The 14,769-nt window shown below is 43.6% G+C and overlaps 1 protein-coding gene across 2 annotated transcripts in view; it reads right to left on the bottom strand.

Moving 5' to 3' along the window:
- znf423 (zinc finger protein 423) overlaps nt 1–14,769 on the bottom strand; it is a 131,036-nt gene that overhangs the window by 92,979 nt on the left and 23,288 nt on the right. For both annotated transcript variants that reach the window (XM_034534868.1, XM_034534869.1), the window contains exon 3: nt 5,712–5,912. In XM_034534868.1, coding sequence (XP_034390759.1) covers nt 5,712–5,912 — 201 coding nt within the window. The remainder of the gene's footprint in view (nt 1–5,711; nt 5,913–14,769) is intronic.

The following is a 14,769-nucleotide window of genomic DNA, read 5'->3' as shown; positions in this document are numbered from 1 at the left end:
GTAGAATTCACTCCAGAATTTGAGAGACAATCTCTCACAACTCCTTCATCATCATACCCCTTCTCAAGTGTTCCATCTTGCAGAACAAGCTGGACTTTGATGTCAACATCTTGAAGTCCATTATCGCTGTTGTAGAAATGTGCTATGAGCTCTGGCAGTACCTGCCTCTGTGAACAACCAATATAGAACAGGACAATTGCTTCCTTAATCAAATCTCTTTTCTGAGCATCCTTTTGAAACAAGCATTCTTGTTCCACCTCCTCTTCTGGCTCTCACTTGCTTGAAAGCCTCTTTTTCATTATCATAATGCATCCATCCTATTTCTATTTTTCTCATTGCTTTCAGAGCATTTCTTTTCTGAGATGGTGCTCCAGGGTCTCTATTGTTTCCTCGTGAACATTTCTCTGTCTCAAGAAGTTACTTAGATTATCCATCCTTTGATCATGTATTACAAGGAAAGTTATTGGAGGATATCATCATATATACACAACTAGAGTCTTGGACTATAGATGAGCTATTTTGCAAGTCCAACTTTGCATTTGTACAGGTTTTTTTCTTCACATATGTGATACCACTACTGTGTTCTCCAATATTGATATGAATTTGAAAGGCATTGAATGATACAAGTTGTTTAATGTAAATGTAGCTTATATAAAAGGCGAGTCACAAAATATTTTTAATATCTTAATCTTGGTGCATAAGTCGAAATAATGAGATAGTATCTCATTATTATGAGATAGTAAGTCGAAATTATGAGATAGTATCTCATTATTATGACTTACAGGATCCTACTTTTTTTTATCACAGTTGCGGGAATGGGCTTCCATACTCACCCCCTCTAAGGCGCGAATGCCGCGAATAATATTTGATATCTGTGCTGCAGGGAACTTGGTGCGCTCGGTAGTCGACTTGTAGCTGTTGTGATTGTACGTCATTTGTGATTTCCTTTTAATCTTTCAATCATACTAACTATGTCGAGCAAAAAAGGAAAGTGGTTTGACGAATACGTACAATATGTATTCACGTGTATAAAGGAACGTGATGGGAGCCAGCGTCCTCAATGCATGATTTTCAATGCTAAGTTGAGCAATTCTAGTCTAGCACCAGCAAAACTAAAGGAACACTTCCTAAAGCTGAAAAAGATGGGAAATACAAGAACACAACGCTCGCTGAATTCAAGGTGAAGAGAGCCAGATTCGATGAAAAAGGCTACTCTGCCTGTTCTCGGCTTTGTACCCGTCGACAAACCGATCCTCACAGCATTGTATGAAGCAGGGCACCTGATCACAAAGCAGGGCAAACCACACACCATTGGTGAAACACTCGTAAAACCAGCTAAGTTGGAGATGGCGAATATCATGCTGGAAAAAGCTGCTGAAGATAAGTTATCTTTTACCTCTTTTAAATGACACTATCAGCAGCAGAATAGACGACATGAGCGATGACATCTTGGCTCAAGTAGTTGCAGATCTGATTTCAAGCACAGCTAAATTCAGCCTCCAACTCGACGAGACCACCGATGTTTCCAATCTAAGCCAGCTTGTTGTATTGGTGCGCTATATAAAGATAAAGGAAGAATTTTTATTTAGTAAGCCTCTTACAACAACAACCAAGGCAGTCGATGTGAAGAAACTCGTTATTGACTTCTTCAGAGACAACAATCTTTCGTGGAATATGGTTTCTGCAGTTTGTTCGGACGGAGCTCCAGCCATGCTGGGACGACACTCTGGTTTTGGAGCGCTGGTGAAATCTGATGCACCACACATCATTGTTACGCACTGTGTTCCGCACAGGCATGCGTTGGCAACATAAACCTTGCCTGCAAAACTGGCAGAAGTATTAAAAATTGTAGTTGAATGTGTGAACTACGTGCGAAATAATGCTATGAAGCACCGCGTCTTCAAAGAGCTGTGTAAGGAAATGGGCTCTGAATCCGAGGTACTTCTGTACCATTCTAACGTTCGGTGGTTATCCCGGGGAAATGTGCTGAATCGTGTTTTTGCCATGCGTGTGGAATTAGCCCTGTTTTTGCGAGAGTACAAACATTGTCACGCAGATTGCTTCGAAAATTCTGAGTTCTTTATCATTTTGGCGTACATGGACGATATTTGAAAGAAAAGGAACAGACTTTGTTGTGAAAATGACATGAGAGTGGCACTTGCCAAGGTGAAGCCGAGCATTTCTCACATTGATTTGCAGTAAATATTCATATTTGCAGTTTTTGTCTGAAATTCATGTTTTGTTGGTTTTGTTCTTTGAACACAGTGATTTTGTGTAGAACTGATGCATGGTTCATTTTGTGCACTAATAAAATATATACCTATGTTTTGAAGAAATCATATTTTATTTTTCCAATTACGAAGGGTTCGGCTAATGCACTGAAGAAGCTTGCAGGGTTCAGTACCTCCAATAAGTTTAAGAACCACTGCTCTAAAACATGTGGGATCAAGATTTGTGTAAAATGCAGTTTACAGTTCTTTGGAAAAAACAGTGGTGCCAATGTGTTCGGGATGTCCCGAGAACCTTTACTTTGGGGTTGAGTCAATGCCAAAAAAAACATTGAAAAGATTACAGTACTCATCTGTCGACAGGTGCTCGAGACTAACGGCGTCCGGTTGTTCTGGGGACGACAAAGAACTCCCCCGATAAAGCTGCATTGTGAACCACAAATCTGTGTTGAAATCAGGCAGGAGGAGGGCCAGGTGAAGTTAGCTGAGGGAGTTTATGGAGGTTGCACTGAATTACATTACGATTTGCTCCAGCTCTGTTTATTAAGGAAAAAATTTATGATAACGTGACCATGTGTACAAATGTAGCCTTGTAAAATGACGTTTGTGGCAAGAAAGGCACGGGACCCTATCATGAGAATTACTATTGAAACCAAAAGTATACTTTGTGTACTTGCTACTCGATTACAAACAGCAGCATATAATTACAGGGTTCACAGCGAGGAACTGCTGTTACATGAGTTTAAACACGCACACACACACACACACACACACACACACGCACACACCGAGTATCTTATCTACAATTTAAAAGCAGAGCCGTCACACTGGCATAAAGCTGCAGTGGAACGGAATAAAAATGGTATTGTAATTGAAGCACACAATCGTTATCACACACGCAACCAGCTGAGCAGTCAGGCTCATGCATATTAATGTGGCATTACATTCACCAGATGTGTGGGGTCTGTGGGTATGTGCGTGTTTGAGTGGGGTACACACATTCATGTGTCATTGATCTGTGCCACTGTGTGTGTGTGTGAGAGAGAGAGAGAGAGAGAGAGAGAGAGAGAGAGAGAGAGAGAGAGAGTGAGAGTGAGAGTGTGTGTGTGTGTGTGTGTGTGTGTGTGTGTGTGTGTGTGTGTGTGTGTGTGTGTGTGTGTGTGTGTCCAATTTCCACTCAAATTAATGGTGCCTCTTTATAGGCCTTCTGTTAGAGTGGCACTGAATTACTTGGTGCTTCACTATTGCACCTGGGACCCATTCAATGTTATAGCCACAGCTAGCTGCTAACTTGGGACCCATTTGCTGCAACAGTATAGTTAGCATTACAGATACAAGCGCTATTTCTGCAGAGAATTCCATGCTAACTAACATGGTTCTCAGGCCAGCAGCACATCAGATATCGCTGAGAGTGGACAACGTGTCCACGGGAAACTTTAAAAGACTGAAAAAGGCAACTCCTTCATATTGCGGGGTTTCTGTATAGTACACTTATTTGTCTAATAAAGGAGGACTCTGTTCACGTGCACCTTCATTCCTGCAAAAAAATATATCTTTGTCTGTCATTAGATATGATCAAAATGTGTACAAAAACCCTCAAAGTGCTTCTTGATGGACACAGTAGCTATTTACACAATGTTTCAAACTGACTATCTAGTATGCCTGTATCGAGTGTAAATGCTCCAATAAATCGTTTAAAAGCACTATATTAGCTGACTGGTGTTTTCTCATAACACAAAGTCCACAAAACTGCAACTCTACATAATATGCTAAACTGTTTTTGTAATTAGGAAAAACCTAAGACCTCTAGCTCAGGTGGTCGTGGTTCTTTTATCTACGCCAGTGCGATGTTGGCCCAGCAGTGGTTTGTGATGATGACAGACTGGGTATAATTGTGATTTTGGTGCAACTTCTACTTGTATTTTGGTCAAAATACATCATACATGGTCACAAACTACATCTGGCAAGATGGCCCCCGTCTGTCACCCCCAACCAAGATGGCTGACGTCTGAGTTTCTATTCTAGGACAAACACAAACACCATCAAACTACAAAATACATGAACACATTAACTTTCTCATGCAGATCCAGCGTGGCGTGTGTTCATCCCCAGTAGGCTGTGTGTTTTTTTGTGTTTGTGTGTGTGTGCGTCCCATGCCCTCCCACTAAACTGGCTCCCTGGGGTTTCTCCCAGAGAACTTAAAAGGATTCTTTAGTCCATGTGTTTTAATTTAGCACTCTCCTCAATAATAATCAGAAAGCTGTGGTCCCACCACTAACTTCGTACACACAAACACTCTCCAGCATACACATCAGATGCCCATATATACACAATAACACGCACCGACACATAGAAGAACATACACAAACTCCCGCATGCAAGTGCACACATCCTGCTGAGCTGGGGGATTACTGTGCAATCTCAGCCACTCAATCTCCAGGGAAAAACATGTTTTATCATTTCATTTCATTTCTTTCTTCCGCTCTCCCTCTCTCCCGCCCTCCATCCCTCCCTCTGCTTTCTCGCTCAGCAACATGTAGCCCTCCCCAGACTCCTGTGCTGAAATCACAGGCCACATCCCGTGCTCTGACAGCAGCCCTGCGCTTTTGGCGGTGTGATTCTCTCTGAGCGATGCACTGCATGTGTGAGTCTGAATGCGACACGCCATGCAGAAGTAAATGACTGTGTGTGTGTGTGTGTCAGAGAGGGAACGAAGGCAAAACTATTTAAGAAGCATAAATGGGTTTCTAAAACCAATGACTGGTGGGATTAGGTGTCAAGCCAGCGGGTGAATACAAGGTCGCTGAGGCCGGAGTCCAACCCGCTACATTACATAGTCTCTGGAAACACTGTCTTCACCAGTTTAAACAAAGCCCTCCATCCCCCGTTTCCGTATTTCTTCAAACCTCTATCAAAAGTAAACACACACACACTCTTTCTCTGTCTCAAACGCTAAGAGGCAGACTGCCTAGCAAGGAATTGTATGTGTGTGTGTGTGTGTGTGTGTGTGTGTGTGTGTGTGTGTGTGTGTGTGTGTGTGTGTGTGTGTGTGTGTGTGTGAAAATGCACAATGTCTGTCCCTGTGGGACACCTGGGTTTAACTAAATCAAATAGCTATAGGTATTGAGAAGCAGAGGAGAGACTGAGTCACCCAGAAACACATCAGACTGGTAATGTTTATCCTATCACCCATCACAACGCTGCAACTTCTCTTTCACCTGTGCCCCCTTTGGTCTATAAAACACAGCACATAGTCCCAGAAATACATGCAGGTATTCAATCACTAACCCCTAACCCTGACTACGGTAGCGGCGTATCCAATGAGGAACACAGGACCCCAGCGGTGCGCTTTGCCTGTTTGACAAACGCTATGGTGGACATTAAGCCGTAATGAACGGTGAAAACGGTGACGTGTGGCTCGCCGGTCAGTCAGAATGAGCACATGCTGTACATCACTAAGTCAATCGACATGAACAATCTTACCCGCTGGGCAGTGGTTGGTTCTGTGCTCCGTGAGCTCGGCCAGGCAGTCAAAGTCATGTTGACAGTTGTCGCACGTGAAGATGGAATCGTCATCTAGATCATCGTCGTGATCGCGGTCATCGGGTTCCTCTTGTTCTCCGTCCTCGGCGCCGGCCCCGTGACCTTCTTTGAGCTCTGCCTCTCTGTCAGACGCCGGGACTTCTAAGGAAACACACGCAACACATAACCAGGAGTTAAAAAGCAGTTTAGGTTTCCTCGCCGTTTGTTACCAGCAGCACGTTTCAAAGACATAGTCATTGTCCTCCATTTGTCTATGGTAATTGAGTTTCTTTCATTGAATACCTTTTTGGAGTTAGGCTTGTATTTAGTTGCACAAGTGATATTTTTTTGGTCCTAATAAAAGAGTGTGTGTGTGTGCACGTGTGTGTCCTGGAAGCAGACAGGCAGAGTATGGGACCAGAGGAGGGCTGCGTCAGCCCAATCCTCACTGCTCCATTGTGTCTCCATTTTCACACCTTATTATCACATTATAAACGCCGAGGAGCCAATCGGATTGACACCGAAGACACTGGCTTGCGAGGAGCGGAGCAGTCTGAGGGAAATATGGTTGAAATGTTGAAGAAGGGCAGAAACATGAATGATCTGAACCTTCAGATGCATTGAAGGAAGCACATGTTTTGCTTTGTGCCCTTTTGCTTTTATTTTTTTTTCTTCCGTCTCAAATTATTGAAGTGTTGTAAAGTGTTCATATTATACACCAATAAAGCAATTTTATACAACAAGACCAGTAATTAGAGCCCCCTGATTGAACAAAGAGTAGAATCAACCACTCAAAAAAATACTGAAAAGGATTTAGCGTTTTGTATTGCACTGATTGTGTAGTGTGTGCACTCACAAGTCTCCCAACGCTTTGCTCAACTAGTGACCAAAGACGAACTCCAGGGTGTCATTGCTAAAACTGTGCAGAAACAATAGAGTTAGTTCAATAAAAAGTTTTTAAAAGAAGCCCTTACCATTGGGCCGGTGACATGCAGAAGACGAGTGCTTGTAAACACCGGGTCGAAGCACACTTTGAGCCACATGAGGAAGCCCGAATGTTCTGATAATTGACGCTTACTAATTACATTGAATATGAATCAATATGAATGAAAAATAACGGAAATTTAAATAATAGCCATTTAGTTGGAACTTCATCCAACTTATAAATCTCTTCAAAATGGTTGGTGTACACATGTAAATATGGTCAGAAACGTTCCTTTAAGCACAAATCCTCTCCATGTAAATAAGCAGTTGGTCTGAGCGAATACAGCACACGTAGGGGAGGTGTAGGTTTGGTGGTGGCTGTTCTCGCAGTAGTAACTTTGCATTTAGTCATCCACAGATATCCGGAAGGCAAGATCTCCGGCCTCTTGTCTGGCTTCACAAGACTAATAAACGGTTAACTCTCTAGAGGTAGAGCTCCGTCATTAAATTTGAAGCGCTGGCCATTACAGAGAATCAATAACCTACATCACTTTTAATGAAAAATTCTTGAGAGTGCAGTTAAGGGTCAAAAAAGGATTAAGCCCTAATTCAGTTTTGTCCATTAGCAGCTACCAACATCATTGTATTTGTGTAAGTGGCAGAAACGTACATGAAACGTTATGATGTGCTATTCTCTGCACTTCATCTACAGTATTTTGTGAGACGTGTCAGAAAAGGTCGAAGAAGAAATCCTAATTGTCAGCTCAGCATCAGCGTGCACGAACAATCGCACACCATTCCGCAGATTTTTCCTGAGATCATTTACGGTCCGATAAAACAAAAGCTAAAGGAGTACCAGTGAGGTGCACGGGCTCCATTCCACTCAGATGTATTATGGGAGAGGAGTGTGATGGGAGAAGGAGGGTGGTGGGATGCTGGGAGTTGGGGAACGAGGGATTGAGGTGCCGGGGTGTTCAGGGGGCTGCAGGAGAGGAAGACAGCGATGGAGGGATAGAAGAAGGGATGGGGAAGAAGAGAGGGAGGGTGTTGGCCATCTGTCCAGTGGTGAGAGCACCGTCTGGCCGGGGAGAGAACGTGGCCCTTTGGCTGACAAAACACACACACACACACACACACACACACACACACTCTCTCTATCTCTCTCTCTCACACTCACGCTGGTCATTGCGCACACACTCACAATATGCATACATGTGCAAACGCACGGAAATGCTCACACACACACACACACACACACATATACACGTGTAGTGCAGTTGTTTTGTTCTTTCACAAGTCTAAGAGATCTCACATCGATGTGATGAGAATGTGGCTCTAAAAACTAAAGTAAAGTCCCATCACTATATTGAACACACAGACGGTCTGTGCCATATAGCCTCAGGACAAAATAGCATCACAACTTCTTTCAGAGCAATGAGTGCAGTATGTTCCATTAGCTCAATGACAAGTATTTTTTTTTAATTAATAAGATCTACCAGAGTATATTTTTTCACTGCCGTTTTAAAATGCTGTATTACATGCATTTCTTTTTCACATTTTTGAATAGAGGAACTTCCTGATACTCAACTCTGTGCAAGAATACAGACTTCACACATTCATGAAGGCTTTTTAGTGAGTACATGGAAGTGCAGTTGTGTTTGTAACACAAAATGCAAACAATGTGTCTCACTAGTTATTTCGAGAGTAGCTTAAGATGAAATCTACACACAAAATATTTTTCTTAATATAACGCAAATCTAAATTAGTTTTAGGAACAAAAGGACCTAAATTAATAAATGCTCCTTCAATTAGAATGTGTTTCTTTTTAAACATTTTCTTTGCAACATCTCCTTGGTGTCTTTGAAAAGCGAGCACACCCAACACACACACACAGACACACATACACACCAGGGTGCCCTGATGCCAGAGGTGAGGGCAGTGCCAACTCCAGTGCATGCCAACACAACCTGCTGTCATAGCAACAGAGGGAGGAGCCAGATGAAACCTTTCCATCTTGCACCCCTCTGTCCTCATCTCTCCCTCCTTTTCTCTTTGAGTGCTTTTTTTTTTTCCTCTCTTGTCTACTCATCCTTTCATTTGGTCTTCAGCCCTCAGTCACGGTGCAGTGGGATGAAGAGAGAGAGATGGGGGTCAGAACAGAGGAAGATAAAGGGATGAGAGAGGCTAACACAGTTGGTGGTGTTTCTGTTTGCACATGGGTCCCACAAAAGAACAGGATAATTATCTGTCCTCTCGGGCTGGACCCCGAATATTTGACTAATCGGATATTTGTTCATTGGGTAGGTATTCCAAATTGTTTTTTTGTTATACAGACGCACACAATCATTTAGTTGTCTGACAACAGAGGGGTGTGGGTGTGTGTGTGTTTGTTGGGGTATTGATTGAATAGTGTGACAGTGGTCCCTAGCAAACGGCAATGTGTGCACCACCGTCTCACAGTCTCCCTTTCTTTCTCTCACACACACACAAACACACTCACTTTTAGACATATGAACACACATGCTCTACAGAGAACCATGATCTCTGAGTCACAGACTGTCCCAATGCCAGGAATAACTACACATTCTCTCTCACCCTCACATGCGCACAAACACAAACCCTATAATCCCAAATATCAACATCCCGTTATATTCTTAAGTCATCCACAGTGACACACACAGAAAAAGACAATCTAAATCACATCCGGCATTTAAACCCCAGAAAATATGGGCAAGAAATACTAAATGACAGTCAAAGCACTGTGAAAAATTGTTACCTAAAAGCATGCGTTTCAGGAGTCAGGTTTTTCTACCGGTCATTTAGTCACAGAGCCCAACTGATTTTTATTCTAGCCATGTAATGAGGGACTGAATCACACCTGGCATGCACAGTGAATGCAATTAAAGGATATTAACTAGCTGGTAGGACAGAAAACCAGCGGTGTTCCGGGTCCTGAGGGACAGGATTGAATGCCATTGTTTGGTTCTGCAGGGGAAAAGCAAAAGTAAACTAAATGGAGTCTCTTTGGCATTGCCGCCTTGTCTAAAATGTAATACGGATGGTGTGTTTAAATGTCAATGCCGCATCATATCCAGGTCTTCAGTGTCTGGTTAAAGGTCTGCATGATGTAGGGGCAATGCAGCAGACAGGACCATTCACTGCCAACCATCCGCAGCAGCCTAAATATTCAATTCAAATATTATTATGGCCTGTTTGGCAAAACAATTTCCATATGCATATGTCTATGACAGCAAGCCGCATCAGACGAGGATGTGGAGAAAAGATGTTTTTATACATCGCGTCTCTGGAGGAACAGTAATAAGCCATATTCTTGGCTGTACCCACCCGCCTCAGTAACCCGAGGACAATGGGCTGTTTATTAACAGATAAAAATATAAATACATAAATGGATACCTCAGGAATAATGAGGTCATTTTGCATATCTGCAGGAAAGATATATGCAGGTGGTGTGTGTGTGTGTGTGTGTGTGTGTGTGTGTGTGTGTGTGTGTGTATATACGTACCCTGGGTAATTAGATAAAGAGAAGTGAATTAGCGGAGTCCACAGTGCAGAATGATGTTACACAGCCTAACCACGCCTAACTGAGACTCACTAATCACCACTCGTTAGGCTCACAGAAGAGTGTGTGTGTGCGTGTGCATGTCTGTGTGCGTTAACTGCACGGGTGTGTTTGTTAGCTGTGTGTCTTTTCTCATTACCCATGTTAAAGTGAGTTCATTGAGGTAATTACTGAGCGAAATGATAATAAGCCCTAAACATACTGGATGGGAGAGAGAAAGACAGACAGAGACAAAGACATTTTGTCCCCCTTCGCCCCTCAAAAAAGTGGGCTATAAAATCAACAGAAAAACCTCCAGTACTGGAGCCAAGTACACTCAATGTGGACAGACTCCATCCACCAGTCTGACTTTGGTTTTGTGGCATTGGCGTGAGCGGTTGCCAGGATAAGCTAGCGGAGACGAAAACTAGAACAGCAAAAAAAGAAAATCAAACACACACAGTCATCACGACCACCGTACATCTCTATATATCCTGTGGGAAGAAAACTAGGGAACTAATGAACACTGGGAAATGTTCCTGAACTGCCCCTGGGTGATAGAAGTGCACTGACAGAGACTGCCAGAGCTAGGGGGAGACTTTAAGGGGAATAAAACATACTGTAATACTGCAAAGGTAAGGTCGTTATTCAAGTGTTACATTTGGCAGCCGGGAGCTGGTACTGTGGCCTGTCTGGGACACACTCCGCAGCTCAGAGAGATGTATATCTGTCGGCCAAGCATGCATAAAACACACACACATCGATGTCTGTGTAAGCCTAAAACAGGCATCAAAAGGTGTGTGTGTGTGGGGGGTGGGAGGGTGGGTGTGCAGCTTCCAGCAGAATGTTTAGAAACCAAACAGCCCTGACATAAGGCTTTCATTCTGCTCCACATCGCACTGCAAACTGGACCAGGATTTACAGGCACCTGGCTGGGGACCACCACCTTCGGCTGGGCTATGAACCAGCCATGAGGTTCAAATCAGAGCTGCATCACACGGACTGCTTGGAGCGATTCCTTAGTTGAGACTTTTGAGCTTTTTTTTTTAGACTTTTTATTCAGGACAAGTATGAGCTATAATACAATTAAAGGAAGGTAAATTATGCATATTTACCGTAATTTCTTGTGATTTTAAAATGTGTGTCTTGTGAAGTATTGTGTATTGCCCAACTGTGTGTACATGAAGCATTGTTCAAACGGTGATAAAAACCCATATATACTGGAGGCAAGATTCTGCTTCACTTTATTTTAATTAAATAAACTTCCTCTCTGGAGGTGGGGCTCAGAAAATCCTATTCTTTTTTTAACATTGTTTGTGCCGTGTTTAAAATGTGTACATCGTAAAACATTAAGCAATCAAAATAGGCACCAAAGAAGTTACTTAAAATTCATGCAGATGATGGCTGGCTGTCTTTGGTCACAAGTCCCACAATCTGAATAGTTACTCTTTATGTGCATACTGTGCAGTTGTGACTACGGGTAGATAGCTGGAACTGGCTGGCTCATCGCGTATTTATTACATGGATGAGAGGACAGGGTGAAAAAAAGAATGTACGCACTGATCTGTGCTCTCAGCTTGTGTTTGTTGACCTATTGTTAAAGAGTGACCTGGTTATGAGAGGTGAAACCACAGGGCTCAATGAAACAGTGTGCGGATTCTACTTCATGCCATGTGAAAAAAGAAAATACATTCAAGCACAATGCTACAGTGAGGTGATACTGCTTTGAGCTCGAAATGTTGACAAGCGAGCAGATACAAAGAACGGTGGACACATTTGGCACCGTGTGCACACTAAAATGCACACACACACACACACACACACACACACAGAGGCTGAACAGGTGCAGCCGGACACGACAACACAGGCCTGCTCTCTGTATCTCAAGAAAATGACTCCCCCACCCCTCCCTCACTCTGTGTTTGGGTGTGTATGTGTATGTGTATGTATGTTAGGTGGCTAAATAAAGAGGCCATCTCTCCTCACCTCCTCCCCTCTCCCTCCCACATCATGTTCCCCCCACCACAGTGTGTGCGTGTGTGTGTTCGTTCACAATAAAAGGCCTCTCAGATCTGCTGAGCTACACAGTACCAGTCGCACACACAGAGAGAGAGAGAGAGAAAGAGAGAGACCCCTGGGACGTGCTGTGGCAAGGGAGAGCAGCACCCAACCCAATGTCTGGAAACAGGATGATGAAAGAGCCACTCACGTCATGGAAGGTAGCAGAAAAAACACACACACACACTCACTGTATGTACACAAACACACTTTAAATATACCACATATGCACAGACTCAAGCAGATCGGCAGAAAAGTAGAATCACAAACAAGTTAACAGCTGCTCACTTTATTGGAATTTGTTGATGCGCGCACACACACAAAAATATTACACCGACATAGAAACAAAGTGCTTAAATGCTGCAATACAGACAACAACATAGATGCACTGTGCACTGTCACAATCAGGCAATAATAGTTCTCTCTCTCACACACACACACACACACACACACACACACACACACACACACAGTGTTTTCCTGCAGTGATGCTACGGTGATGCTGCCTGTAATCTCCCTTTGATTGTTTCACTCATCTCACTAGCATGTCACTGTGGTGTGTGTGGGTCTTTATGAACTACATCCATGCAGGCGCACAAGGTGCGATTTCAACGAAAGCTTTTGAACCAGAAATACCGGGAAATACAGCTTTGCTGACATTTTTGGAAATGGTAAATACTCCCACAAGATACTGGAGAACAAGTTCACGTGGACGCACACCTACTGGAGTGTGGCGTTGAACACAAAATATGTGGACCGTGCAAAAGGAAACTTGCATTTTTCTTTAGATGAAAAAAGACTTTGTTCTATTTTTGTGGTAATTTCAGGGATGTTGGTACTAGAAATTGCATTAATGTAAACTGAATTGATCCAGCGATGCTCTCACACACACACACACAGACATTTTCATCTGATAGGTAGCGCCAACTTTCTGGCCAGCCAATCATGTGTGCGTCTCCACACACTAATGAACACACACACACACACGCACACGCTCACGTTCCCACAGCACTTAAGCTGAACAATAATGCAGCAAGTTTCAGTTTCTCAGTTTCAGCTTGGGGACCTGACCAACCTTTTCCATGATGACTCACTTTCTGGACGGGACTCGGTGTGCGTCTCTGTGCGTGTCGTCCAAGAGAAACAGTGTGTGTGTGTGTGTGTGTGTGTGTGTGTGTGTGTGTGTGTGTGTGCGTTGTCTATAGTAGACTGTCAGAGTAGAATTGAAAGAGAGGAGGTTGTCGATGCAAACACTAAAGTGAGTGTCTGTGGACATGCGTCTCCTGCCTGGTGATGATGACATGAGACTGAACATATATATACGTTTAAGTATAAGACAACTCTTATGAAACAGAGCAAGTGCTACCTGCCCTTTTCTATTCTCTATCTCTCATTTCCTTTCCGTCCTTGGCATCTTTGCGTTTTTCCTTCTCCCAGCACACTGGGGGAGCGAGGGAACACGAGAGGACACATATGGAGGAAGGGGACAAGTTGGTTTTCTGTCCCGCTAAGGGATGGCGTGGGCAGAGGGAAAGAGAGGCGGAGGGTTCTGGGGCACCTTTGACCTCTGAGGGCTCCTCTCCGGGGCAGAAAGGCCAGGGAGAGGGAGGAAGAGGAGGAAAGGAAAGGAGGAGAGTGGGGGGTGGGGGGATAGGTTGGCTCGATGCAATTCCCTTTGAGGCACCCTCCCACCTCCCTCCGCCTTCCCTCCCGCGGGTCTTTCCAAACTCAACACACATTTTCCAGAGAAAGCAAAAGAGAGACACAGAGAGAGTGAAAAGGAGTACAAAAAGGACAAAGCGGGGATGGAAGTTTGTGAATTTAATAGCAGGATGGGAAGGTACACTTCCCATCTCTCTTTTTCTCACCCTGTCCTTGTCGACACCATTTCCCAGTGAGAAAAGGAAACAAGGTATTTCTTCTTTTTTAATATACTTGAATAAATGAGAGGCAGCAATTCTCACTCCTCTGCTCTCTCACGCACACACTTACTCTACTCTACTATACTTTTGTAAAAGAAGGAAAAAAGTAGAAACGGTGAGGGACGGAAGAAGAGTTACAGAGAGAGACAGACAGACAATGAAAAATAAAGACACAAAGAAATTTAGGAAGGCAGAAAGACAAGCATGCAGAGATAGAAAGAGTAAGTGATGTGGAGGATGCTGGGAGAGGGAATTGATGGTGAAATCCAAATTGAAAGAGTGGCTGAGTAAGGGAATATGGGACAGTATGTTTTTTTATGGAAGGAAGAGAGTGAGATAGGTGTGCGTGTGTCTGTGTCTGTGTCTGTGTGTGTGTGTGTGTGTGTGTGTGTGTGTGTGTGTGTGTGTGTGTGTGTGTGTGTGTGTGTGTGTGTGTGTGTGTGTGTGTGTGTGTGTGTGTGTGTGTGTGTGTGTGTGTGTGTGTGTGTCATGGGACTCTGGCTTCCTGCAGGAACTGACACACACAGCAGTTCTAGTGAGCCACCCAGGACCTCAG

This window comes from Cyclopterus lumpus, chromosome 6 (genome assembly GCF_009769545.1).
Source record: "Cyclopterus lumpus isolate fCycLum1 chromosome 6, fCycLum1.pri, whole genome shotgun sequence".
Lineage (NCBI taxonomy): Eukaryota > Metazoa > Chordata > Actinopteri > Perciformes > Cyclopteridae > Cyclopterus > Cyclopterus lumpus.
This window is presented reverse-complemented; position numbering and strand designations above follow the sequence as displayed.